Source organism: Macaca fascicularis, chromosome 11 (assembly GCF_037993035.2).
Source record: "Macaca fascicularis isolate 582-1 chromosome 11, T2T-MFA8v1.1".
NCBI lineage: Eukaryota > Metazoa > Chordata > Mammalia > Primates > Cercopithecidae > Macaca > Macaca fascicularis.
The window spans coordinates 24,137,932-24,165,730 of record NC_088385.1 but is presented as its reverse complement, the minus strand read 5'-3'; the positions used below and the strand labels follow the sequence as shown (position 1 = coordinate 24,165,730).

General features: G+C 35.3%; 1 protein-coding gene and 1 long non-coding RNA gene across 21 annotated transcripts in view; one reads left to right on the top strand and one right to left on the bottom strand.

Moving 5' to 3' along the window:
- SLCO1A2 (solute carrier organic anion transporter family member 1A2) overlaps window positions 1-27,799 on the top strand; it is a 155,332-nt gene that overhangs the window by 67,977 nt on the left and 59,556 nt on the right. For 8 of the 20 annotated variants that reach the window (XM_074006356.1, XM_065523857.2, XM_015430468.4 and 5 more), the window contains one exon: window positions 26,373-26,494. In XM_074006356.1, coding sequence (XP_073862457.1) covers window positions 26,435-26,494 — 60 coding nt within the window. In that variant the 5' untranslated portion in view covers window positions 26,373-26,434. Of the gene's footprint in view, window positions 1-9,606; window positions 9,687-10,592; window positions 10,813-23,471; window positions 23,606-26,143; window positions 26,256-26,372; window positions 26,495-27,799 lie in introns of those variants that run through there. The other 12 variants (XM_045364835.3, XM_074006361.1, XM_015430469.4 and 9 more) reach the window with 8 other exon arrangements.
- LOC135966183 (uncharacterized) lies at window positions 22,254-24,265 on the bottom strand. Its single transcript, XR_010579317.2, has 3 exons — window positions 24,122-24,265; window positions 23,438-23,624; window positions 22,254-23,276 (listed from the first exon to the last, which is right to left on the bottom strand). It is a non-coding gene; the product is annotated as an uncharacterized lncRNA (long non-coding RNA).

The following is a 27,799-nucleotide window of genomic DNA, read 5'->3' as shown; positions in this document are numbered from 1 at the left end:
TTATAAATGCATTCTTCCTAATTGTACTGTTTATGAGTATATTTTTCACATTAAGAATATATTCATTAATTTATTCTTCTTGATTATGTTTGTAGAACTGCTTTACTGGAATGTGCTCTTTATTAACATATTTACACTCAACTCTATTAAGATATATACACGTTATATAGTCTATGTATTTGTTAAAAATATTCACAAAAAAGTAATAAGCCTAGGACCCAGCTTTTGGCAAACTGAACATTATTTAAAAAATACATTTAATGAAAATGTGTATATTTAAAGATAATATTTCTTATACCAAATTTTAGTAAATTTGCAAATTTGGCCAATGTGGCAAGTTTGTCACTTGGTGAATTGTAAATTGATGTTGTAACTGACCTCGGGTTTAATTCTGTTATTAATTTATTTACTTAAGAAAGCATAGTTTGTGATTGTTTTTCAAGACTTAAAATGGAAAAAATACACTTTAGTTTCATAGCTTTCATTCAGCCTTGCCAACTTGGCTTCTATGATGATGTAATAAAAACTAACTTAAAATCAATTATTATTTTCAACAAGATAGTATAAATCTATTCCTACAACTGATAATGATTTGATATTTTGGGGATTTGTTATTTATCTAAAATGAATGAGCAGAGTTATTGTCTTTGCCCAAAGGAAAAAAAAAGATGTGGCCCTGCATGCCAATGAACCCATCACTCTTTCTCTGGTTCTAACATTTTAGAATAGTCTAGACCATTCTTAGTTCAAGACTACTATGCTTACATCATAAGAATTGAGTCGCAGATTTATAATGATTTACTGTCTACTGCAAGGAGGAAGCGGATTCCATCTGAACATGCTGCTTTCACATGTATTTAGCCCTTATTTTCTGAGATTTACATGAAGAATGAACTGAATTTGCACCATAAATGTCAGAAGCGTAAAAAAATTCTGCAATTTTACTTAGCTAAACCAAGTAGGAAACGAAAAGAGATCAAAATCAAAACAAAGCCTTCCAATGCTTGAAAATTAAAAATTAACCTGCTTCTTTTATTGTGTTATTATGGCTTTTAGTATTTTTATATAATGAAAAGTAACATTTACCCACTCTTTCCTATGGAGTTTATATGAATAAACTCTCTCCTTGGATTTATATAAATATGGAATAGGAGATTTTGGAGAAAGAATCTTTATTATTAACAGTGATTTTATCAAGAAGAAGTAGAAGCAGTATTGCAATTAGTTATTTAAGAAATAGGACTAGGGTACTAACATTTGAATTCAATGTAAAGAAAAAAACCCATTCTAAATCTAAAACCCCAAACTGTTACCTCTTCTTTTTTTTAAATCTCATTTGTATGTAACTTGATGAATCAAATGCATTGTTAACATTGCGTAGAGCAGGCCTTTAATTTGCATGTTTCCTTTCTCTTGTCTCTCTGTTATGCATATAGTTTTCTGCTATATTTATTCAGATAAGAAATTCACAGCATTATATGAAGAGTCTTAAAAGGTCTCCATGACTACATATATTTGCCTCTTTGGCTTCGAGTATGCTAAAATTTCTAATATGTGAGCCAGTCCCCTTAATTAAAAAAACTAACAAAAGGCCCCTATTAAAATATATATCTAACTGGGAGGGGCATATCAAATTCAAAATTAAGAAGTGGTAATCTATTGTCATGAATTTATTAATTTGATTAGCTTTCTGGCAACTAGAATAGAACCAAGGCATGGAACACTATGGAAAGTGAGTCAGGTGAATTACTATAACTTAGGCCTCCATGAAGTCGAGTATCAGAAACATATGGGTTTATGGTGTGGTGGATTAAGGGGAGAAGGCTATTGCTTGGATTATATTGTCTCTCAGCTTCTTACTATGCTAAAATTTTATGATTCTCTCATTCTAGAAGTTCCTGAAAGGCAGGAAATATAGTTTTTTAATAGATACAATTGATAGCTCATAAAGTTGCTTAATGTACCTCTAGCATCAATGCTGCATGCAAATGTTCACTTAGTAAACAAGATTTATCTAATTTTTGAAGATTCATGAATTCATTTGTGAAAGTTCCAGTTTTTACTGCTCATCAGTAATTTTATCATATTTAAAGGACACTATTTATCTGGCAAAAGGAGTATGTTGGACCCATATGATTCCTTTGCCTTTCTTCAGCCATTAGTAGGCATTCTTCATACTTTCTGCAAAACAGCAGGTCTTGAGGATAGACACAGTAGGTGTCCATCTAATGGATGTGATTTGAGAGGTATTGCAAAATTTTGTTCTGCTCTGCCCTATTTCCATTCCAATGCAAATGTCCATTATTAACATTTTACCTTTGCATGAGGTAAGCAAGGGGAGAGTCTTCTCCTGTGTTTTATAAACATACTTTTTTTTTTTTTTTTCCTGGAAAGGAGGATGAGGATTAGTTATCCTTTAATCAGAATATTCTTTGGTTAGCTGATGTCATGCTGAAAAGTAGCAAAATGAGGTACTCAAGGGATATGTCTGAGGTGCTAAAATAAAGGAAGAAGAGAAAATGGGGTTGACAAAGATGTTTGCATAATAGCCTTTGATTGAGTCTGTCATTTCTCATATAGTTTAAGGAGAGAAAAATAAATGACAAGGACAATATGATGCTCTCAAGGTGACAGGAATACATCAGGAAGGTCTGTATGTGCACATGTGTGTTATATGAGTTTCTCACACTATATCTAGGGGTTTTAGCCTGATTAGAGGCACATGATGTAACTTTACGAACTATCAACTGTATCTGTTGACCAAGTAACTTACCATGTATAAGGTAATCTCATAGTGACTAATACAATAACAGTCATTCTACAAATATTTATTAAGCCTCTTTTACATATGAAGGTGTATTTTTTAAATTTTTAATATTTTTTTATTGTGGCAAATTTCAAATATACACAAAAGTAGAAAGAAGACTGTGGTAAATGCCTCTGAACACACCACCCGGCTTCAAAAATAATAATCATCCTGTTCTTGGCACAACAGTCAGAGTGATGAGTTTTTTTTTTTTTTTTTTTTTTTGAGACGGAGTCTCGCGCTGTCACCCAGGCTGGAGTGCAGTGGCCGGATCTCAGCTCACTGCAAGCTCCGCCTCCCGGGTTCACGCCATTCTCCTGCCTCAGCCTCCCGAGTAGCTGGGACTACAGGCGCCCGCCACCTCGCCCGGCTAGTTTTTTGTATTTTTTAGTAGAGACGGGGTTTCACCGTGTTAACCAGGATGGTCTCGATCTCCCGACCTCGTGATCCGCCCGTCTCGGCCTCCCAAAGTGCTGGGATTACAGGCTTGAGCCACCGCGCCCGGCCAGAGTGATGAGTTTTAAAAGCGTGTCAGAAAATATCACTCCTCTGTTCAAACTTGACAGTGATTTTCATTGTCTTTTGTAATAAAAGCAGGAAAACAGTGATTTTTGTTCTCCTTTGGAATAACAGCAGAATTCTTCCGTTGCCTATAGGATCTTACGTGGTCTACCCCTCTGGAACTCTCTGCGTTATGAAGGTGTATTTTTAACAGGAATTCTTCAAAGCCTTTTTACAGGGGAGTGCAGGTATCTGCAGCCTTTTGAAGGTGATGTTTTGGAGTTAGTTTACTTAAAATCCCATCGCGTAGGCAACAACTTACTGTGGCCGAGAAAAAAGGAAAGAGTTAGTAGACCACCAAGAGATGCTTAATTTATTTTCTATATCTTGGCAGGGCCAATGATATCTCAAACAAAAAGTCTATGAGTAAATTACATCTATTAGTTATTCTTATGTCTAACCAAGAATCTTTTGGCCGTTGTCTGATGAATTTGAAGATAGGCATATTTCCATACTTTCAGAATTATGGCCTGGTGTATAATGAAAGTAAAATGCTATCTAGTTACAAAAACAGTGATTAATGAATCATCATTAATGACCTTTTGTGAAAAACTCAAGAAAAAAAAATCTTTGAGCTGCAGTCAACCTGCACCACATTGTGTGTGTTTAAATTTTGTTAATCAAAACCCTTTCTGTAACATAGCTAATTTGTAAGCAATTCAGATTAGATGAACTTAAAAGGGCTTCAACTCGTATCTTACCACATGTTTACCTATGCTAAGTGACCATATCATTAAGGGAGCTGCTTTAAAAATTGCTTTAATAATTTGGGATAATACTTTGACTATTTTGGATACTGATGTCAATTCTATGCAGCACCAAGTTAAAAGCAAGATTGACTACTATTTACTAACTTAAGGCAGAGACTGCTGGTATGAATAGTTCAGAGTTTTTAAATTTTAATTTTTATCCAGCTTTCTCTATAACTAAGCAAAGATGCCTGACTTATTCCTCATTTTGGGATGGAGACTGGATTTTTATCAACTCTGATTTCTCCTTCATACACAATAGCATTAGCCACCATTGATTTACATAAAGGAATTCTTCGCATTCCACCTTCTCTAAAACATGCCCCCAACAGTAGGCTACAGGGTCACTCTTCTTCTGTCTGGCCTGAAACCATTTACTCCTTTGGGATAATCTACACAAAAATGAGTCATTCCTTGTAGGTTTTCACGTTAGAATGGTCATTTGTTGAGCTGTAAAGTGATGGAAAATAAAATGTTTGTGTGAGTGTGCAGATGTATGTGTGTGTACACACATGTGTGAGTATGTTGGTGGTTCTGGAGAACAGAGCTGGGGAGAGACTGAAAGCACAGGCAAGAGATCTGCTTTGGGAATTGGCAGGTGATGCTTGCTGCTGCAAATATCCAGTATGTGATCTTAGTCTAATCTCTTCATGATTATGATCTCAGGTTCCCCATCTGGAAAATAATGTAATCATCTAATCCGTTCCTGTCTTTTACACACAGAGAAAATACTAGGTTAGAAAAAGAAGCATAAGAGAGAGTAATAGAGGCCCAAGAGAAGAAGTCATTAAGCATTATGTCTCTTTCATGATCAATTGCTGACCTTAAGGATTTAATTCTGTCTCATGTAGGCTCGGGGGGAAAATGCTGTGTTTAAAGGAAGTCTGCTTATTTTGTGCTAGACCTTTGCTGTCTCACTCTCCTGTCTGGAATGCCTTGTTTCCTCTCTTTGTTTAATTTCTGCATTCAAGTTCAGCCTGAGTGCTGTCTGATTCTTGAAACCTTCTTTGATTTCCTATGTCAAATGTGATATTTTTCTCCATTAATAAAAGTAGTATTTACTGAGCACTTTCTATGTGTCTGGCACAATACTATGATCTCTGCACACATTAACTCATTTGATTCTCAGAGCAAACTTCTAAAGTACGTACTTTTATAGGTTTTATTGATAATAGAATCAGCTTATATAAATAGAAATCATGTCTTCCAAAGGTATCTATCTATCCTCCACGCATTTAGAAAAGTATTCTTTGTATGTTCTGTACAGTCATGTGTTGCTGAATGATAGAGATACATTCTGAGAAATTTGTCATTAGGTGATTTTGTTGTTGTGTGAACATCATAGTGTGCTTACACAAACCTACATGGTATAGCCTTCTACACACCTGGGCTAATATGGTATGGCCTATTGCTCCTACGCTACAAACCTGTACAGCATATTACTGTACTGAATACTGTAGGCAATTGTAACACAATGGTATTTATGTATGTAAACATATCTAAAAATAGAAAAAGTACAGTAAAAATACTGTATACAAGATAAAAAATGGTAGACCTGTATAGGGTACTTACCATGAATGAAGCTTGCAGGACTGGAAGTTGCTCTGGGTGAGTCAGTGAGTGAGTGGTGAGTGAATGTGAAGGCCCAGGACAATACTATAGCTACTGTAGACTTTATAAACACTGTACACTGAGGCACCATTAAATTTATAATTTTTTTCTTTAATAATAAATGATCCTTAGCTTACTGTAACCTTTTAACTCCTTAAACTTTTAAATTAAATTTTTAAACTCTTTTGTAATAACACCTTAAAACACAAACACATTATATAGCTGTACAAAAAAAATATTTCTTTATATCCTTATACTGTAAGATTTTTTCTATTTTTAAATTTTTAGTTTTACTTTTTAAACTATTTTGTTAAAAACTAAGACACAAATACATATTGGCCTAGGCCTACATGGGGTCAGGACCATCAATTTCACGTCTTCTGCTCCTGCATCTTGAAAGGAGTAGAAAGTCTTCAGGGGCAATAACACACAAGGAGCTGTCACCTCCTATGACAATGCCTTCTTCTGGAATACCTTCCGAAGGACCTTCCTGAGGATATTTTACAGTTACTCCGCACTTTAAAAAAAAAAAAAAAGTAGAAGGAGTACACTCTAAAGTAACAATAAAAAAGTATAGTATTCCAGCTATGTTACATAAGCCAGTAACATAGTTGCTTATTAATGCCAGGTATTAAGTATTGCACACAATTGTAAGCACTATGCTTTTATACAACTGGCAGTGAAGTAGGTTTGTTTACACCAGCATCACCACAAACAATGTGTAATGAGTTGTGCTAAGACGTTACAACAGCTGCGTCACTAGGCAATAGGAATTTTTCAGCTCCATCATAATCTTATGGGACCATCATCCTATATGCAGTCCGTCATTGACTAAAACATTGTTACCATTATGGGCACATGACTGTATATAATACATGTTTACTAAACAAATATAATACACAAAAGAAGGATGGGAAGAAGTATGCAGTCAAATAAAAGAGAAAGAACTATTTCCCCTTACTCAATAATGTTGAGACCGTGTGAGACTAGATGGTACATTGGACTAGAGTGGTGGCAAAGGAGATGAAAAAAACTGAATCCTTTCAAGGACTAAGTAACAGGGAGAACTGACAGGATTAATAAAACATGACAATTCATAAAGTTCTCTCATAATGCCCTCCACCCCCAGTGGCAGGTCTCTAAACCAAAGGGATATACCGGATATTTTTTATCTATTTCATTTGTGTTTGTATAAGTGTTACGAAGATGAACTAAGGCAGGGAGACAGCCAATTCTTTACGTTTTGATCATGTTTTCTGATTTCTAGCTTTGTCAGAAGGGCAATCAGATTACCTAAAATTCAGATGCAGATAAAATGGACACATAGAAATTAGTTTTGTATCATAACTCAACTTGCCATGCTTTCATCAGCCCTAGGAAAATATAATTTTCTCTTGACCTGAAGAAATGTATTGGGCAATTTTTCTTAGGTGAACTTGTGTTTATTACCATCTGACATATTCATATTGGGTGGACTTTTGCATATCCCAGAACAAAACATTTAGTTAATATTTCCTTCTTTCAGTTTTTTCAAACATGTTGTTTTTATATAATTTTTCTTATCATTCTTTATAATTTTTATATGTATTAACATAATAATTGAGAAGTCCAGCAATAGCTTATTTGACTTTTATATCCTCACCTCCAAGGAAAGATGTGACACTGACCTGTAAGAATGTTTTGAACTTAGAATATTTGCTTAGCAAATGCTTACAATAATAATTTATTTTAGAAATAATATTATTGTCCTCCCATTTATTCAATAAAATTTTTTGAGTATTTACTAACACAGCAGCACATTTCTAGGTGCTTGGGAGCTTTTCCTGTGACACACAGAGAAAATAACTATTTGTATTTCCTACCAGGGTAAATGAAAGTGGCTGCTCTCAACTGAAGGTGACCAGTTTAGGGAATCTGGCTGCTCCAGACCGATTGGCCATCCTTTGGCTGTGATATTAATATTTCATACAGATTTAACCCATTCACTGAATAAGTTGCACGAAAGTTGGAAAGCTCTTTGGTGGAGGGCAACAATAAGTAAAGTATCATATCTTCCTTATAAAAGATTATAACCTCTTCAGAGGTATTTACATATTTAAAATGCAAAGACTGTGATAAAATGAAAAACGACAAATTATATAAATTTGAATGAAGGCAGATGAAGAAGGCATGGGAGAGACTTCAAAGAATGATGCTTTTTGCTGTGACCTTGAAGAATAAGTGGAATTAGATAGCAGAGAAAGCAGAAACATGTTCCAGTAAAAGGGAAAAGCGTGATAAGATGTAAATGCGTGAGTCTGAAAAAAGTAACTGGTCGATACATGTAGGTGGAGCATAGAGTGAGTACAGAAATAAACATGGATTTCACAATTAGGGCCATGTGACTTTGTAAAGCCTCTGACCAGTCTGATATTAGCTAGGCCATTTGGTATCCTTTGGCCTGTAGGATGTGGTCAGAATGTATTTTGTAAGATCTAATATGAGGCATTAAGGTGCATTGCCTGTTTCTACTTGTTTTGTCTGTACACCTGTGATCTCATAAGAGAAGAATACGCATCAGGTAGCGTGTGTCTCTGTGGAATATGGGAGTAGAACTAAGCCTTACTAAAAGCCTAGTATCTAGGCTGGCTCTGCTAAGCACAGCCTATATCTGACCCAAAGCCAAACAACAGAGCTGTGCAAATACTTGTTGTTTTAAAGCCGTTAAGATTTTTGAGGTTGTTTATTATGCAGCGTTATTGCACCCAAACCTGATTAATATAGAAATGGGTACTGCAAATGGGCTTATTTTTAGTAACAAAAACATGAAATTCTATCTCACTGATTTTGGGATAGTGTGACAAGAAACCATAATGTGAGCTGGAAAAGTGATGACCCGTGTTATGTGGTGGTTAAACATTTGGTCAAACAGCTCATCTGAAATGACTTAGAAAACAAACAACCAAAATCATGACTTAATGAACAGGTGACATTGGCAAGGAGGTCTTGAGGCAGAAATTTCATAGAGTGAGCTGGTTGTTGCTAACTACAATTTTATAAAACGCTGCAAAATAGAGATATGCTTAGAAAATAGTTCATTTGCAAGCAGAATTGAAAGGGAATGTAGAGAACCTAGAAACCCGGGATTAGAAAATAAAATTGTTTCTCACCACAATGAAGGTGCAGTCATTAAGGCATATCCTCAAGATGGAAACCATACTCAAGGACTGCCCTTTAGGGATAAACTCAGAGCAAAGGCATGGTCTTTATAAAGACTCCTAAAAGGATGAAGATCATGCCTTATAGATCTTTCATTTGGATGAATTGCTATTAAGATCAAAGTACCATCAAAGCCTAATATACTCAAATGTCTGCATTTAAATCTATAAAGATAGAAGCATATCTCAAAATAGACTATGAATGTAGCTTGGGGAATGTGTTATTGACTGTAATTGAACTTCTAGAAAACCAACAAAGTTTATTTGAGATCACTGCATTGCCAAATGTGCTGCCAGACTAGATTAAAGAAATAGTGTCTGAGGAGATGTAAAACATGTAAAAGTTGGGTCCCCAAGTTTCTACAGACAGTAAGTAGGTTAATAAAGACTCTCAGGTGTCAAAGAGGGCATATTTTTTAATGCAGTCATGTAGACAAAGAGAATGTAGCTCTGGAAAAAAATTGACTGGAGGGGGATAGTAGTGTATTCAGAGACAGCTAGAATTGGGATCTAGACTAGGAACATTTGCCCAGTGAGTTTTGAAAATTGCAGTGTACTGGGGACTGCTATGTATGTAACATTTTCTCTCTTTTTGAATAGGAACAATAATGTGATTACCTTATTCTTCTTCCAGAGTTAAGTATGTGAGGGGAAGATAACCTGTCTTTTTAATTCATAGGATTCTGGATCAAGAGGACCTATTTATGGACCTGAGGTAGATCTGAAATATAGGTCACGAGTGTATTTTGTGAGTGAGAAAAAGTGAGTAATTGTGATTAAGAGGGAAGACTATGGGAGATTGCAATATTGTTTCCAATTTTTTAACTCTTTACTTAATAAAACATATACTCAGATCCTTTGTAATGTAACTTTTCAGCACTTCCCATTATGATTGAGTGTATTTGCAGACTGTCTTGATGTTGACCGTAGCCATGAGAATATTTTTAGCCAGTAGAATGTGTGAAGAAGTGAGAGTGTTTCTGTTTGAGTCCAAGGTGCCCAGAGGCATCACTTATTTGAGCATACCCTTTTGTATATGAGTTCTCATGGAAAGGGCATGATTCAGGTAAACCCTATGCCTTCAACAAGAGCTCGCCAATAAAAGCAGAAGTCTAGAGTCTACCCTGGTTGAGCAGAGCTAAGCCTAGTTCAGCTGTTCTTCACCCAACTGGCAGAGACATGAGCATAGAAATTGTATTAGTCTGTTTTCATGTTGCCGATAAAGACATACCTGAGACTGGATAATTTATAAAGAAAAAGAGATTTAATGAACTCACAGTTCTAAATGTCTGGGGAGGCCTCAAAATCATGGTGGAAGGTGGCAGACACGTCTTACATGGCCGTAGGCAAGAGAGAAAATGAGAGAGCCAAGCAAAAGGCGAAACCCCTTATAACATTTCAGATCTCTTGAAACTTATTCACTCCCATGAGAACAGTATGGGGGAAACCACCTCCATGACTCAATTATCTCCCATCAGGTCCCTCCCACGGCATGTGGGAATTATGGGAGCTGCAATTTAAGATGAGATTTGGATGGGGACACAGCCAAACCACATCATTCCACCCCTAGTCACTCCCAAATCTCATGTCCTTGCATTTCAAAACCAATCATGCCTTCGTATCAGTTCCCCAAAGTGTTAACTCATTTCATCACTAACTCAAAAGTCCACAGTCTAAAGTATCATCTGAGACAGAGCAAGTCTCTCCCACCTATGAGCTTGTATAATTGAAAGCAAGTTAGTTACTTCCTAGATACAATGGAGGTTCAGGGGTTCTTCTCCCTTCACTCTGCACCTCTCTCTCCGGCTGCCTTGTGAAGAAGGATGTGTTTGTTTCCCTTTCCACTATGATTATACGTTTTCTGAGGCCTCTCCAGCCACGCAGAACTGTGAGTCAATTAAACCTCTTTGCTTTATAACTTAACAAATCTCAGGCAGTTCTTTATAGCAGTGTGAGAACAGACTAATATATATGGTAATGGGTCCATATCTTCTTCAGCTATAACATAGGTTCCTTGGTCCAATTTAAGTTTTGCAGGATCCTGTGTTTTGAAGGTAGACCAAGCACTGCATATGTAGACCAAACACTCCACGTAGATAATGGTTCAGATAGACTCTATGAGCAGAAAAGGTATTTCTTCACACGGACCGTATCTTCTGGTACAGATGTATCAAATTCCCCTTTCAGGGTGGAAGGGGTCCAATGTAAGAAATTTGCCACCAAATGACTGATTAATTTTCTTAAGTGTACAATTTTGGGAACTCATAGTTGGTTTCTGTTCCTGGAAAATTGAATGATTATCTGGGACAGTAGCCATATCAGCTTTATCTGGGACAGTATCTGTATCAGCCTTGGCTGAGAGGATTCATCCTATTGATCCCATGCATTACCCCCATGGTTTCCAATGATCATTTTGTTCATGTGCCCAGCTCTAGGGTAGCCAATGAAACAGACTGAGAGATACCAGTTGGTTGAATCAGACATCCCTATTCTGTAAAAGGATTTCTTAATGTCATCCCTGGCCTACAGAAGGTGCCATTACTGAGCTTCTCAACAATGCTTACTGGTGAATTCCCAATTGCTCTGGAAAATGGAATATTCTGTAAACTTTCCTATGAAATATGGATGGATGGTGGAGTTTGGGACTTTATGTAATATATCTACTCATGCACTTTTTTGAGCTTTTTGATCCCTTCTCCTACCATTTCCCATGGAATTTCTGGAATTTTTATTTCGCTTAGTGTGGACTATCACTTTTCTAAGCTTCTAAGAGATATTTTAGAAGCATATTCGCTTAACCGCTTGTCAAATATTAAATTTTGATGAACTCTTTATTGTAATGGGTACATCAGGAAAGGGAACATGGGATGGGAAAAAAAGTACTGATAGTTTTTAAATGTTGGACAAAGGAATTTTTTAAAATTTCAGAAAAGCCTACAATCTTGTCAAATATTAGCTATAAAATGTACACAACATTTTTAAGCACTACACAGTTAAAAAATCTTTTTGCTTCATCTGGGTAAAATTCACACCATTCTGATAAATTATTTAAATCTTGGCATTGCCTTTTGAATACTTTTCCAGTTCAGTGACTCACATCTACCTTATAATGACAGTTAACATATGTTGCTGTTCTGTGGCCTTGTCACCTAAAGAAACTACTCCCCATCTCTTATCTCCCAACAGGAAGTCCTTCTGAATGTTTTTTTCTTTAACAATAATGTTTTATTTGTCTGATTCTCTAATCTTTTCAATTAATCAACTTTCACCGGTATCATATTACTCACCATATGACCCTCCCTGTGGTTTTAATATCACTTTCTTTGTTTTTCCTTTTCTTCTCTATTCAAACTTGACTTTATAGTCTATAATTTCAAGTGTATATTTACTGACTTTGTACACAGATTCCTTTACTTCCTTAATCTATGACTAAATCAAAATTGCTAATTCATAATTCTGGGTAAACACATACATCTACTTGTCTTCCTCCTTTCCCTTTTCTATTGAGTGTTTCTGGAATAAATTACATAATGATGTTGATGGACTTCTTTACAAACACATGTTAGGCAGTCTGACTCAGAGTAGCAATCAATGCTATTCACCAATTCCTTTACTCCTTTCCCTTTAGCTTCCTATTTAAATATTTATGATGACTATTTTTAACTTTTTCATCTATTTAGTCTTCCAGCATGTCCGTACTAGTTTGCCTTCTGCAGGAAAACTTGCCTTCCTCAATGAGAATGTCATAGGCACTCCGTGTATATTCTCTTAATTTCCTTTTACCTCAAACTTTCTTCAGATATTCAGTCAACTTTGGTCTTTTATTTGTGGATCAAAAACATAAATAGCTCTTAAACTTTGTACTTTGTAACATAGCTGACATACCCTTCCTAATACAAATAATATGCACATGAACATATATTTATTTTAATGTGTGTAGCCCATCTCACTAATGAGCAAGAAAGAGTTAAACAGCAAAACTGTCAACTGCTGTCTCCAGGATGGATGTTTAATAATGATAGGGGGAATTATACTAGACTATGTTTCTGGTAAATAGTGGGAAGTTTTTTTTTTTTTTGCTTGAATACAATTTTTAAAGTAACTTCTAGAAAAAAGCAAATAGAAAAACACAAATAAAGTGGCAGCCACAACAAAAAGGTCCGTAAAGACTTCTCTATTGCTATGTAGCAGAGAACACAGAAGGAAGCACCCAAAGAGGGCTTAGAACAGGTAGACTCGAGTAAATCATAAGGGAATTGCAAATACAGATGCTTATTACCCCTGACTAATAATTAGAAAGGTGGTAAGCTCTTCTGGAGGTTTAGCTTTAATTGAACTAATGAACTAAGGGGCATGAATTTATTGACAAATACATGTAAAGATAACGTAGTATTGTGTTGTATTTGAAAGTCAAATACATTTGAGAAAAACAAAATCTTCTTGACATGAGAATCTGAAAACTTTTTTCAAGAGGAAAAATATTTTAGTGTAGATCAGTATGAGTTACAGAGGAAGATGATTAATACAATCCACAACAAACAAAATTCAAATAGGACCCGAGAAAAGATATTTCCTTAGTTACACAGGCTAAGGTTTTATCTATTTCTAATTATTTTATTCTCCTTTGTATAATTGAAATCATAACCCTATTACAAAGTGCTGATAATTAATTGTGAGTATATTCCAAAACTCCTAGCTTAAATCAGGAAGAATTAGATACCCTGAACAGACCAATAGCAAGAAACAAGATTGAAATTGTGATAAAAAAAATTACCAACAAAAAAAGTCCAGGACCAGATGGATTCACAGCGGAATTCTACCAGACTTTCAGAAAATTGGTACCAATCCTATTGCCACTACTCCACAGTATAGCGAAAGAGGAAATCTTCTCTAAATCATTCTGTGAAGCGACTATTGCCCTAATACCAAAACCAGGAGAGGACATAACCAAAAAAGAAAACTACAGAACCAAATCCCTGATGAACAGATTTGGTTTTTTTGCTTACTCTTGCTGCAGCTATGCAGACTCTTTTTTGGTTCCATATGAATTTCAGAATTGTTTTTTCCAGTTCTGTGAAGAATGATGGTGGTCTTTTGATGAGAATTGTGTTGAATTTGTAGATTGCTTTTGGCGGTATGGTCATTTTCACAATATTAATTCTACCCATCTACGATTTCTTTCAGCAGTGTTTTGTAGTTTTTCTTTTAGAGGTCTTTCACCACCTTGGTTAGAAATACTTCTAAGTGTTTCTTTTTCTTGTAGTTATTGTAAAAGGGGTTGAGTTCTTTATTTGATTCTCAGTTTTGTTGCTTTTGTTGTATAGAAGAGCTACTGATTTGTGTACATTAATTTTGTATCCAGAAACTTTACTGATTTCTTTTATCAGTTCTAGGAGCTTTCTGAAGAAGTCTTTAGAATTTTCTAGGTAAATAATCATATCATCAGCAAACAGCAATGGTGACATTCTCTCTACTGATTTGGATGCCCTTTATTTCTTTCTCTTGTCTAATTGCTCTGGCTGGGACTTCCAGTACTATGTTGAAGGGAATATATATGTGATGGAATACTACTGAGCCATAAAAAGGAATGAATTAATGGCATTCACAGTGACCTGGATGAGATCGGAGGCCGTTATTCTAAGTGAAGTCAATTAGATACGGAAAACCAAACATCATATGCTCTCACTCGTAAGTGGGAGCTAAACTATGCAAAGGCTTAAGAATGACACAATGGACTTTGGGGACTCAGGGGGAGAGAGTGGGAAGGAGGTGAGAGTTAAAAGACTACAAATTTGTGCAGAGTATACTGCTTGGGTGATGGTTGCACCAAAATCTCACAAATCACCCTAAAGAACTTATTCATATAACCAAACACCACCTGCTCTCTAATAATCTATGGAAATAAAAAATTTTAAAAATGTGAGCATATTCCACAGCAAGGAAAGACTGATTTTTCTCAGTTAATTTATTTTTGTATTATTACATAGTGTGTTTAGTCATTCTCAATTTGTTGTTTTTAAAATTGCAAATAAGTTAAAGCACTCCTTGTTACTACTAAAAACCCACACTAAGAAGACCCCAGATAACTTCATGATGCCCATGAAGAACCTTTTTGGCATAGTGGAAATACTGTACATTTTCATAGGGATGTGTACTACACAGGTGTATTTAATTGTCAAAAGTAAATGAACCGTACTCAAGCTTAGTGCAATTTCACTGTATGTTAATTTCACCTGCAGAGCTGTAAACAAATATTGAATTCCTGTTAATAGGTTTGTTTTTCAAAGTAATAAGGGTTAGCAATTCTGAAAAGTACTTTCTCTATATTCTAGGTTCAAAATAAATGTGTTGGAAATAATGGAAAATAGGTTTCTCATGGAAGGAGATGAGAGTTACAGGTATAGAAAGAAGACTAGAATGTACTCTGTGGTATTGAATTGGAATTGGAAATATCAGTTTAAAACCCAGTTTTAATATTGATACACTTATCTATATATTATCTATCTATATTTGGTGATATAGACATATATTTCTGGGTGTACATGTGTATAGATATCTCTATCTCTTTCTCTATCTTAGCTTCTAAATATTGTTCTTCACTGCAAGGAACTAGAATTTCTTGAAGAAAATTTTGATTTGAGAGCTGTTCTAGGGAAAGTAAAAAGTGAGCCTGGGACATTTTTGGGAGTGATATAGAAGTGCTCAAACAATTATGGGGGCATGTTAAAAATATAGGAATCGGTTTGAAGAGCCTTCTACTTGAATAAGAACATATAGAAACCAGCTTGAAGGGGCTTCCACTCGAAAATTTGAACAGGAATATAAACAATCAAGGTAATAGATTATAACCCATTGAATAAAATAAAAAATCATGAGTCCACACTGAAATAAATAAATAAATATCAAGACAGAAAGGGAAGCTCTTTCTTAGACTAGAATACCAAATAATAAATATAACATGGGGTTATAATGGGGTTAGAAAATATGCAATGGATGTTAAAACTAGTGGATTAAAGTTTGATAAGAAAAATAATGTTTATGTGGTCTCTAAGTATCTCCACTCTTATTTCTTACTAATTATTGAAGAGAAAATAGTATGTATACTGAGAAAACTGGATGATATACTTTAACCATGTCATCAAAACTAATATCACCAACATTTGACAAAGTGACATCATCTGTCTCAAGCACTTGAGGAAGGCGTAATGTCATTTCAATATTATTTCTATCCAAAATGTGTCACCAGAACCCAATCAATAAACACCAGAAAAACTTATATTTAGGAATATTTTACAAAACAACTAACTTATAGTCTTTATTTTTATATTCATTTATTTATTGGAGACAGAGTCTCACTCTGTCACCCAGGCTAGAGTACAGTGGTGAGATCTTGGTTCATTGCAACCTCTGCCTCCTGGGTTCAAGAGATTCTCGTGCCTCAGCTTCCTGAATAGCTGGGACTACAAGCACACACCACCATGCCTGGCTAATGTTTTGTATTTTTATTAGAGATTTTATATTTTTATTTTATATTTTGTTAGAGATTATTATATTTATAGGTTTTATTTTATATTTTATTAGAGATTATTATATTTACAGGTTTGCCATGTTGCCCAGGCTTAGAGGGTTTTAACCATCTCCTCTAACTAACATTGGCTATCTCTGGCCTATACCAGAGTAAATACACATAGAACAAACTGTTTACTTTTCACAATCTGATTGTCAAAGTAAGGGTAATTTAAACGAGGCTTTTTTTTTTTTTCTGTCAAGATTGGGAAAACTACCCTTTTTTGCCCTGAAGTTCTTTCTAATAACATGTGTTCCAAAGAGTTGTGAAATACTCGCGTCTTTCTCTTCACTACAAAGTAAATGAAATTTGGATTCGAGATACTTCGGTGTCTGTTCTGTGAAAGGGCAGTATATGCAAAGTGGCCCCAAATGCCGAAAGAGCCAGGAAACCAAAGAAGGCGGCAGACAAATCCAGTTCGTAGGCATAAGATGATTCATTAGAACTTACAGAGAGAAGCGCGTGGGTAGTCACTAGACAGGTACATCTGCACACTGCAACTCCCCGCACTCAGGGCTTACATCTCGAGGAAAAAGTACACGTACTCAGAAGGAACGTGTAGGTGGCGGCTGTAGGCACCCAGTCTATTATGTATACAACAATATGAGGGGTTGTTTTGAAAGAAAGTCAAAACTTACAGTGAATGCATGTTACTACATAAAGAGTTACGTTAGTCATCAACTAGACATTTGGAGGCATTCCTGAACACGGGGCTAAACAGATTAGCATTGAAAATAAAGTCCCTCTTGTCCCCACTGTATCTATATTCAGTAATTCACTCAGGGTTTGACACAAATCTTGGGGCTTAAATCTTGGCACTCAGGGTTTGACACACACGTGTGCCCAACTGGGTTTGCTTGGTGGATCAAGAAAAGTGCCTCATTTTAGAAAGATTTACTAAGATCTACAAGATAAGAAAGCAGACAATAAGTTTGAGAAAGTATTAGGAGTTCAGAAGAAAGAAGGAAAAGTGTGTTTTTTTAATTTATAAAATGTTCGGCCGGGCGCAGTGACTCACGCCTGTAATCCCAGCACTTTGGCAGGCCGAGACGGGCGGATCACGAGGTCAGCAGATTGAGACCATCCTGGCGAACACGGTGAAACCTCGTCTCTACTGAAAAAAAAAAAAAAAAACTAGCCGGGCGTGGTGGCGGGCGCCTGTAGTCCCAGCTACTCGGGAGGCTGAGGCAGGAGAATGGCGTGAACCCGGGAGGCGGAGCTTGCAGTGAGCCGAGATGGCGCCACTGCACTCCAGCCTGGGCGACAGAGCCAGACTCCGTCTCAAAAAAAAAAAAAAATTTTTCAAGAGATTATGCATTCGTGTGAAAAATCATTGTAAATCAAATGAGACTGGCAAAGATTGACTTAGTCAACTTCTCATTTAGCAAATATGGAAACAGTCATTGTGTGGGGACAAGGTGACTCTATTTTAGATGCTAAACTGCCGTGTGACACCTAACTACCTTCAAGTCCAGGAATGATTCTGGGGTTTCTGGCCTAGGTATCACTTTTTATTTACAAATTTAGAAACACCGACTTACTGTAAGTTTTACCTTTTCTCCAAAACAACTCTTGCTGCTGCTGCATATATAACATAGGCTATGACGCCGGCAGAATTCTCTCAGCCACCTACATCTTCCTACTTTTTCCTCAAGATATAATCCCTGGGTCGGGGGATTGCAGTGTGGAATCTACCTGTCTTTCAACTGCCAAAGACCATGCTACTGTCTGAAAGTTCCCCAAATAAATCACCCTGTTCTGTTTCTGAGCGCCTTCTGCATTTTAGGAATTGAGCATACCTTTCCCCCTAGAGCTGCTCTCTGTCCTATATTTTTTATCTCAAGTACTGGTACTACCAAGCTAGAAACCTGGGAATCATCTTTTATACTTCCTCCTCCTCTTTCATCCCATATATTCAGTAATCACTAAATATATTAGTTACAAATATTAATTCTGAAAAAAAATTTTTGTACATATAGATGATTCTAAAATGTTTAATTTTAGATCAATATGCTTGTAGATAATTATAAAATTTACTTATTTATGACATTTGATAATATTAAACGTGAATACAATATTCTTTGTCTTATATATCATGCTATTTAATTTGTAACATACACCCCTTACGTTAAATTAATGTTGAGAGAAAAAATGTGGCCTGTTAACAAATAAATTTATAGATGACATTATGTCATACTTGTAAACTGGAGTTTACTATATGTTTTAATTTGTTAAAATAAGAGGAAACTGATTTTTTATGTTTGGAATTTTTATACTTAAAATATTTTAAAAGTGTAAAATGTCAATACACTTGTTTAATAATTTCTTTAAAATGGAAGAAAGAAGAATGGGTTTTATATCAGCATATTTCTCTGAATATGAAAAGCCTACTTAGTAAAATTCTCCATCGTATTACGCTTTTTTCAAAAATAGGTCTTGAAACAATGGAAAAATAACATGAAGTACTGGGTAAATATTTTGAATAGCTGAATGAAATTTACTGATCAGGTGAAGGCAATCTTGAGGGAAATGTATAACATTATCATTTTATGCTCCTCATTAGGTTATATTTTGAGATCAGTGCTCTTTATCCTTCCTGCCTTTAGCCATGGTTCATTAGAGGAATAAATAAAACAGCATATGACCACAAATAAGGATCATTTAAAATTGTCTAATGATCCAAACCACCATGCTGACAAATGGTATTCAGCTGAGTGGCAAACCAAAGGAGAGGTGAGTCATATGCACATGCCCATCGATTAAACCTCATCCCATGCCTCATTTATACATACACAGAGCTCCAAACTGTTCCCTTTATATTATTTCAATCATCATTTTATTTACTCATCCCAAAGTAGAAATCTGAATGGATACTATCCCAACCTTAAACCACATGCAGCCAGTTGAGAAGTTCTGGGAATCAACGCTGGATGCGTCCTAGCTCTAACTAATATTTCGTGGCTCCAGTCAGGAATATTATGGCCGCCTCAGGCCAGTTTTCTAAATTCCACTTTAAGTAATAAAGAAAGGCAGAAAAATTGGAGACTGACAAAGGTTCTTGGAGAACACAAAATACAACAATTAGAGAAACACAGAAAAAATACCAAACCCTGAAATAGTCAAGAACACAGCATTAACATGGATCAAGGTGTTCTATATTCTTATTACATTTTTAAAGAATTGATTCCAATGATTCCTTTTTTTTAAATGACTTTTTAATTGGGAAAACTATAATGATCCTTGTGGAAACCAGCATAGAAATTCCTAAAGGAAAAATAAAATCAACCATAGGATTGTCCATTTTCTGGATAGCTATAGATTATCCAGAGATAACCACTTTTTAAATTCTGGTTTAGGTCCTCCAGTGTTTTATCTAAGTGAATACATCAATAGGCGTATCCACACCCACACACACCTGTGGAGAGGTAGCTTAGAGTAGTTAAGATTCTCTAGGGCCAGACTTCCTGGGTCTGAATCCTGGCTCTGTCACTTATAAGGTGTGTGACTTTGTACAAGTTACTTGACCTCTCTGTGCTTTAACTTTTACATCTTTAAAGTTGAGAATAGTACTTATGTCATAAGATTTTAGGAGAGTTAAATGGGTTGACATCTGAAATGCCCCTAGAACAGTGCTTGGAATACAGAAAGCAGTATATAATGTTTATATTTTTATTATTATCTCTAATTGTATATAGTTTTACAAAAAGTGACATCACATTGTATGTTGTATTAAAGCTTGTGGCTTTCCAATTTGATGCTAGCCCTTTAGGAACATCTGCCTCTTCATCCTTTTCTTATATGTTGGGGTCTTTGAAAGTACTCAATAAATAGCGACTTTCTTCCTCCATCTTAACTGTAAATCAATTTAAACACAAGACACACAAGTATGGCACCTGGAGTCCAAAGTGTCAATTTTAGCATGAGGCAAGCTCATATTAGGAGATGTGGCTTATTAGGGGATCCAGTGGCAAGTGGATTTCCTCATCATGAACCTCCAGATAGAAGGACTTTCCATGTTTTCACTGGATTATGTCAATGTTACCCACATGAATGACTGGGGTATGGAAAGGAAAGGCGTGCTGTGCCAATGGAGCTAAATCTACATAGAAGCAAATCCTAAAAATGAGAAACATATTAATCTTATCCTTTTCTCTTTTTCTCCTTCCACCATGGAAACATTTCACTATTGATTTTTATGTGCCTTAAAAATTATGTACTGTTTGTAATCTGGCTGCTGAAGCATTCTAACAAAGCAGCGAATGGTAACAAATACTATGTATGTATCATCAAGTCAGTCCTTCTTGGACATTGTCCCCACACACATAAACTAAATAAGTAAACTGTATCTATTTTGCTATGTGAAGACTTGGTGACTTTGGCTGTGTTTACATGATGCAACTGTGAATGCATGCAGGTTGATTAAAAATCAGTTGATTTGATGACAACATTTTGTTTTATTTGGTATGACACAGAAATTGCAATGCTTATATATGTAAAGTGGGGAGCTGACCAATTATGCAGGTTGTAAGTCTCCTGAATTTTTTTCTTACTAGGAATAAAAAGAGCATTGAGGACTGAAATTATGTTATTAAATATGAATAGCTACCCTTCATTGAATGTTGATGGCATGCTAGTTTTATATGATACATTTATACACTATACATCTTTTATCTAACTCTATTGCAATGATTATGGTTGTGTTGGTCATTTTTTTGTCTGGCCTCACATCCATTCTCTCCTATCCTCTGATCCTCTCTGTATCCCAAGAGAATAACTCCTGCAAACTAAGTTTTCTACTCCAATGCCACCTGACTTCCTTTTATGTATGTCAGTGGGAAGTACTGGTGTGAGACTAGGGTTATGGAGAAGGGGAAAGCAAGGTATTTCTGCCTGTCATGGCTTCTTGCACGTCAGCCCTTCCCATTTCTGTTATAGCCTTTGGAGTGGGAGTGACTTTCCACTGTTGTAAATCTCTGAGTTGCCCACAATCCCACATTTTTTTTTAGCTCTTCTTGTATCATTATAAGAATGAAGAGATGTTTTCCATATAACATCCCTCTATTAAATTATCTATTGTGAGTTCTGTTTTCCTATCAGGACCTTGACAAAGATAGATACTGTTTTCATTTTATAGAAACATTAAGTAACTTGAACAAAAGCACACAGCTAGTTTAAAAACAGGCTTTCAAACAAGTTGTAACTAATTTCATAGCCCAAGTATTTGAACTACTATGCTGCATTCAAGTGATAGTTCAAATGAATACCCAAATGAATACTTTTCATTAATCACCTCTTTCTATTACTTAGCTCAAATTGTCTGCTTTATGGCACTAACTAGCTATCATCATCACTTAATTATCTATCTCTCCCAATTGTTTATAAGGTCACTTGAGAGCAGGCACATTTGATTCATCTTTGTATCCCCAGTACCTACTACTGTGCTTGGAATGTAGTGGAGTCTTAATAAATATTTGTAGAATAAATGAGTAGTAATCACTGTCATTGACAGAGTGACTATTTTATTTCCGCAGCCCTGCAAGGAGTCCTATGTAAATTTTATAACTCAATCTTCATGACAATCTTGCAAAGTAGGCATAAATATTTCAATATTAGAGATGAGGAATAGGCTCAAAGAGTTTAAACAGCTCACAATTAATCTGGGATTAAACCTAGGCTAAGTGGATTACAAGGTCTGCTATCTTGACTATGTCTAGCTGCCTCCCTACATCAATTTATGTGAAAAAAATACATAAATAAATGTGTTGGAAAAAACTCAAAGCATTTTATTGAATATTCAGTTATTTTTTTGAGCTTTATGAACAGATAAAGTCTTGTGTCTGTGAGAAAAAGGAGCAGCTCAGTATGCCATATATTGAATGAAAATACATATGTTTGTACTTACCTAGACTATGCAGAAAAAAAGAAAATAAGAATTGGGATAATAATCTGAAGAAATGAAATAGTTGATATTGCTGTCAAAATAAAATCAGAGCTGGACAGTAAAGTGGTAAAAGATTTTATTCAGGGACTATTGCAACAGGAGAAAAGAGACCTCAGTGTAGTACTGGGCTCAATTCCGAATGTAGCTTGAACAGATGGAGATTTTTAGCGAAGGAGCAGGTTGGGGGATGAGGGGATGGAAAATTACTAACAGGAAACATCGGGAGTGAGGAGGGACTGTGGCTAAACCAATGTGACAGGACTTTTGCAGACTGAAGGCCAGGATGATCAGATATCACCTGGGGAATTCTGGGGATGTGGAATTTGATCAAATATCAAGACAATCAGATATCAAGAGTGAAGGATTCTCTCTAAACAGACTTAGCAAGATTCCCACTACAATTGGGCAGTAGAGGGTTGGGCACCAAGACTGAGGCCTAGGGGACATAGAGGAGTCAGAACTAGACTTAGGTAAAGGAGTTCATCTTGTTATCAAGTGCGGAAAATGCTCGTTATCCCCATGGTTATCTACTCATTCTCTAGAATTACTTGGTATGGTGTGTGACACTGATGATATTTACAACCAATTCCCCTAAACACAGAATTCAGGTTTCAACTTTAATTTTCTGTTTCTTGGTCTATTATCTAGAGTTAGTACATTATCTAAAGTCATAGGGTAGATATTTTTACTGATGGATTGTTGATGAAAGTGTTTACTTGTGTTTTTGTGAGATCCAGTCTTTGCTTTGCATGGTGAAATCACATGTATGGGTAACATTTTATGGCTCAGTTAAGTTTCTCTCATAGTTTTTCCAAGCAATGCATTCTTAGTACCTCCTCTGAATCTAGAAAATAAAATAATACTTATATTTGTAAAACTGAATTGCAGAATTCATTATTTTATTCTTTAATTTCTGGTGAAAATGAATGAATTTAAGTAAAATAATTTGATAGACAAAATACAAAAAGCCATTGTTGATTCTACATGTAATTCATTGGCACATACTTGCTTGGATTAGTATTGGTTGAAATTGTTTCAGCTGGATACCACCCAAGAGGCTGTTCTCTTCTCACAGAGCTAGGAGCCATTTCAGGATCCTGGAAATAAGGTTTTTGCTGGTGTAATGTTTTTTATTTTCCCCAGGAAAAGGATGATCTCCTAAGTCTTCTTCATGTATGTACTGCTAGCTTTTCTGTAAAATAAGGCCTTTATTTCATTAATTTGAGAGTACAGAATACTGTAAAATTAAACGCACACATTTTTTCCCAGTTGATTTCTAACAATCACAAACTATGTCAATTTACTTAACACTGGGCAAGAGCCCAAACAAAATTTGTTTTATAAAACTTCATATTATTGTTTTATCAAACTTTGTATTATCTTGTGATTGAGACACATCATTAGGGGCTGGAAACCAACAGGTGTCAAAAGCCCCAGAGTTGCTGTTCAGTGGATATAGAATTACAGTCGTGCAAGATGAAAAAGTTCCAGAGATCTGCTATATAACAATGTGTATATAGTTAACAATTCTGTACTGTGCACTTAAAAATTTAGGAGAGTAGAGCTCCTCTTATTTGTGTGTTTTTTAAAAATCCCAGTCAAACAAAAAAAACAACACAACACAGAGCTATGACCAGCAGGCATGGAAGAAATTCAGCAGTTGTGTGAGAAAGCATACTGAAGCATTACCTGTTCCCATTTGAATGCTGAGAAGGAGTTAGGGAAATAAAATAATTCTCCACTTAATAAAACTTCAGCACGTCTTTTTCATTAGAAGTGATGATTGACAGGGATTTGTTGGTGACACTGTGTGGTCCTGGAAGCAGAAGTCACTGCGTAAACAACGCCGTGCTAACAAAAGAGGACTGTTCACATGGCTGGCACTAGCACAACCTCGAGAAGATGAAAAGACAACACACGCAATTTCCTGATTGGGGGCCAAGATGGACAACAGTGACTGTGATATTAACTGTTGGATTTCATGGATTTTGTTGAATAAATTGAATAGATTTTGTTAATTTATTTTCCTCCATGAAAATGTTTGAAATGTATCTGAAAATATAAAATATTTTCACTGTATAGGTTGGAAAACTAGGGAAAGTTTAGGGTTCATTTAATCCCATTTAATTCTTTTCAAGTGCTTAGCGTTAAATATTACCTCTTACCTCAGTTAATAGTTTTTTAACCCTTTTTTTCAATACGTCAAAACATTTTGAAACAAATCTTCCAGATATGGTGAAAAACACTGCTCTGGATGGTTACTTAGTGTCACAATTCATGGTGGGAACTCTATAGAATTCCCCTATGTGGTGATTCGCTGTGGCGCTACCTCCAGCTTTTATGCCCTCTGGTTATATATGAAAAAATAGACATTTAATATAGTAATGTTTTTAGCCACAAAGAAGAATGAAGACAGTTTTGACATGGAAGAACAATAAGTGCTCTCCCTTAGTGTTTGATAGGGTGACTATATTGGGCTAAGATAATGGTTAGGAGACAGAGAAGGAAAAAGGGGAAAGAGATTGGGTCGTAAATGCACGAGAAGAAAGAAATGAGGGAAGTTGAGAACAATAATCTATGAATTTTTTCACCACTTACATACCAAGTAAATTGCATTTCCTTCTACACTGTCTGGTTCGATTCCAGCGTGTTTTATTTAAAAGTTTTATCTTTCCCAATGAAAGTTTAAGTTCTTTGGAATCTGGGTCCAAGTATCTTCCACAGAAACATACTTCTCTCACTAGTTTATATTCTCCATAGGCACGTACTTGGCTGTCTTGCTCACTGCTGAATGCTGGTGTGTAGCACCATGACTGGCACAGAGTAGATGTTCAATAAATATTTGTTGTATCCGTGAGACAATGTGTAAAAATAACAAAACTCAAACATTATAGTGCAGTGACTGTTGCCTTAATATTTGTTTGGGATTCAGCATGTTCGTAGAGGCAAAGCAGTTGGTTTTTTAAAAAATTAGTGCCACTCAGGATCACATGTTAAATGGATATTGTTTAAAGGACTTAATTAATTAATGCTGGGGATACTGTTAAGAAATCATTCTAGAAACTAGAATAAATACTGCCAAAGTGAAACACTTTGGTTTTGATACAAAATATTGCCTTAGTTTCACGATGTAAAACAAACAAAATCTTTGATGGGATTAGTAGGATTTATTTGAGTTTAAGTCAACTTTTTGTTTTATATATAAAAATGTGTGCCTGTATATTATACATATGTACATATATTTCCACATATATCTATACCTATTACATATAGCTACCCATAGATATCCATTTATATGTTTAATCTCCTAAGTCTTACATCTTAATTTGCAATTGTGGGATTATTTTCCAGAACATAGAATTGTTTGTTATTTTTACTAGCCTATTTTCATGATTAAAATTCCATGTCTCCCCAGGTTTCCATGTATCAGCAGTGCCCCAGAAAGTGTTTCCCTTCCTGAGACTCTAGGGAAGCCTTGGAATGCAAATAACTTGAAAAGAGAGCCTGGCCAAAAAAAGATTTTTGAGCCTTGGTAGGGTTACTGAAGCAGGTTTTAGCAAAAACACAACTCAAAGTATGTGTGTTATTAAAAGCAGCTATTTTCATGTAAGTCCTTTGGTACTATTTGTTTTGGCTAGAGAAGTGAAAAACTTTCTTTTAACCATGTGACCATTATTTTGCAAGATGATAACAAACAATTCTAATGTCTTTAATCTCACTGAAGAGTAACTGAAGTTATTTGATGTACCTTTTGAAATAGAAAATCAACAACTAAATCTTCTCTAACACCATGATTTTCTAATCTGTATTAAAAGTATTCCAGGTATTTTTGTAATACAATGGATTTCAATTATGTTGTTCATTTTCAGTACTTACTTCAAAAGAATGATGCTTTACAATTTTGTAGTTAATTTAACATATTTTTTTGTTTGCTTAAAAGGGTAGAAGTAAGACTTACCAAGATTTAAAACATACATAACTTGGAACACCCTGAAGAGCAACATGGGAGAAACTGAGAAAAGAATTGAAACCCATAGAATAAGATGTCTTTCCAAGTTGAAGGTATGGAATTTTTGTATGTGGATATGTGTGCATGTACACTAGTTTTTAAAATATGACAGTCCTGGTAAAATTGCTCCTATATGCATGACGTGATCTGATATTAATGCCATACTGCCTGATCTATTGATGATATCTTGCTTTAAAGAAGTTCGTTTTATAACTGAGTGTGTGTCTAAACAGGATTATTGATTCAGGCAAGTTAGTCCTAAATGGCTTTGAGGGACTTAAATGGAAGACAGGATCCTAAAAATTTCCAGGCACACATACTGTGGCAGGATTTATTTTTCTGGATCAAAGGCCATACTCACTCTTGCAGGGTTTTTAACCCAGAGAAGTGTGGGAGTCACTCTTGGAAAATGGCTCATTGCACAGAAATGCTTTGTTGAATTGCATGCAAAGATTTGTATGCAATTATCCAGCAAAACAAATGTTTTCTTTAAGCTTCGGCAACATAACAGTAATTTCCTATAAGAAAAATGGCCATTTTATCAGCTTTTCTATATTTTTTTCTATTTCAGAGAAAATTTTGTTTTCTAGCTTCAATGTCATTTTATATTCAAACAAAATTTGAATTTATTATAAACCAAGGGATCTGGACATTTTTCTTGATCCTATAGCTAGTGCCTGCAAGTGGTTTCAAAACTAAAACACTGTCACTCATTTCCTCCCTATCAGAAGTTTGTTTTCTATTTATATATGTGTTGGGGAAATTTAAACCTGTATACAAAATTGGAGAATTATGATATAAATCTAAAAAAAATAGACTTGCCTGAAATGTTATGTTAATTATGAAAAACTCTTTGGACTTCAGTTTTCTCATCTGAAAAGGGTAATAACAACATTCCTACCTTATAGGATTCTTTTATGTTTGAAACAATGACTGGAATATCATAAACTTTCAATAAATATTAGCTATTAATATTAACAGCATTTGTGGAGAAAAGTCAAGTGTTATTTATAAACAAGAGGTCTTTAATTTTTTATTGCTTTGGAGTTTAGCAAGGTTAGATATTGATGTGGATGTTATGACAAAATGCTGTAAGCACAAGTTTATCAGGTAAAAGTGAGAGGCAATTGCTTAATAGCAAGTTAGGTTTCTCTGTTTCTCTGAACTTAGAAATATACTCATTAAGCAAATTCATTAGGAAGCATGAAAGGACTATTTTCAACAAATTTGCTTTAAACTTTGTTGTTGAAATAAGTTGAAAGGGCATTATTGCTAAAAGCTAGGAGGAGTAGCTTTATAAATATAGAGATTATTTAGCACTAGACGTGGGTCAGAATAACCACTGATTTCTTTCACTC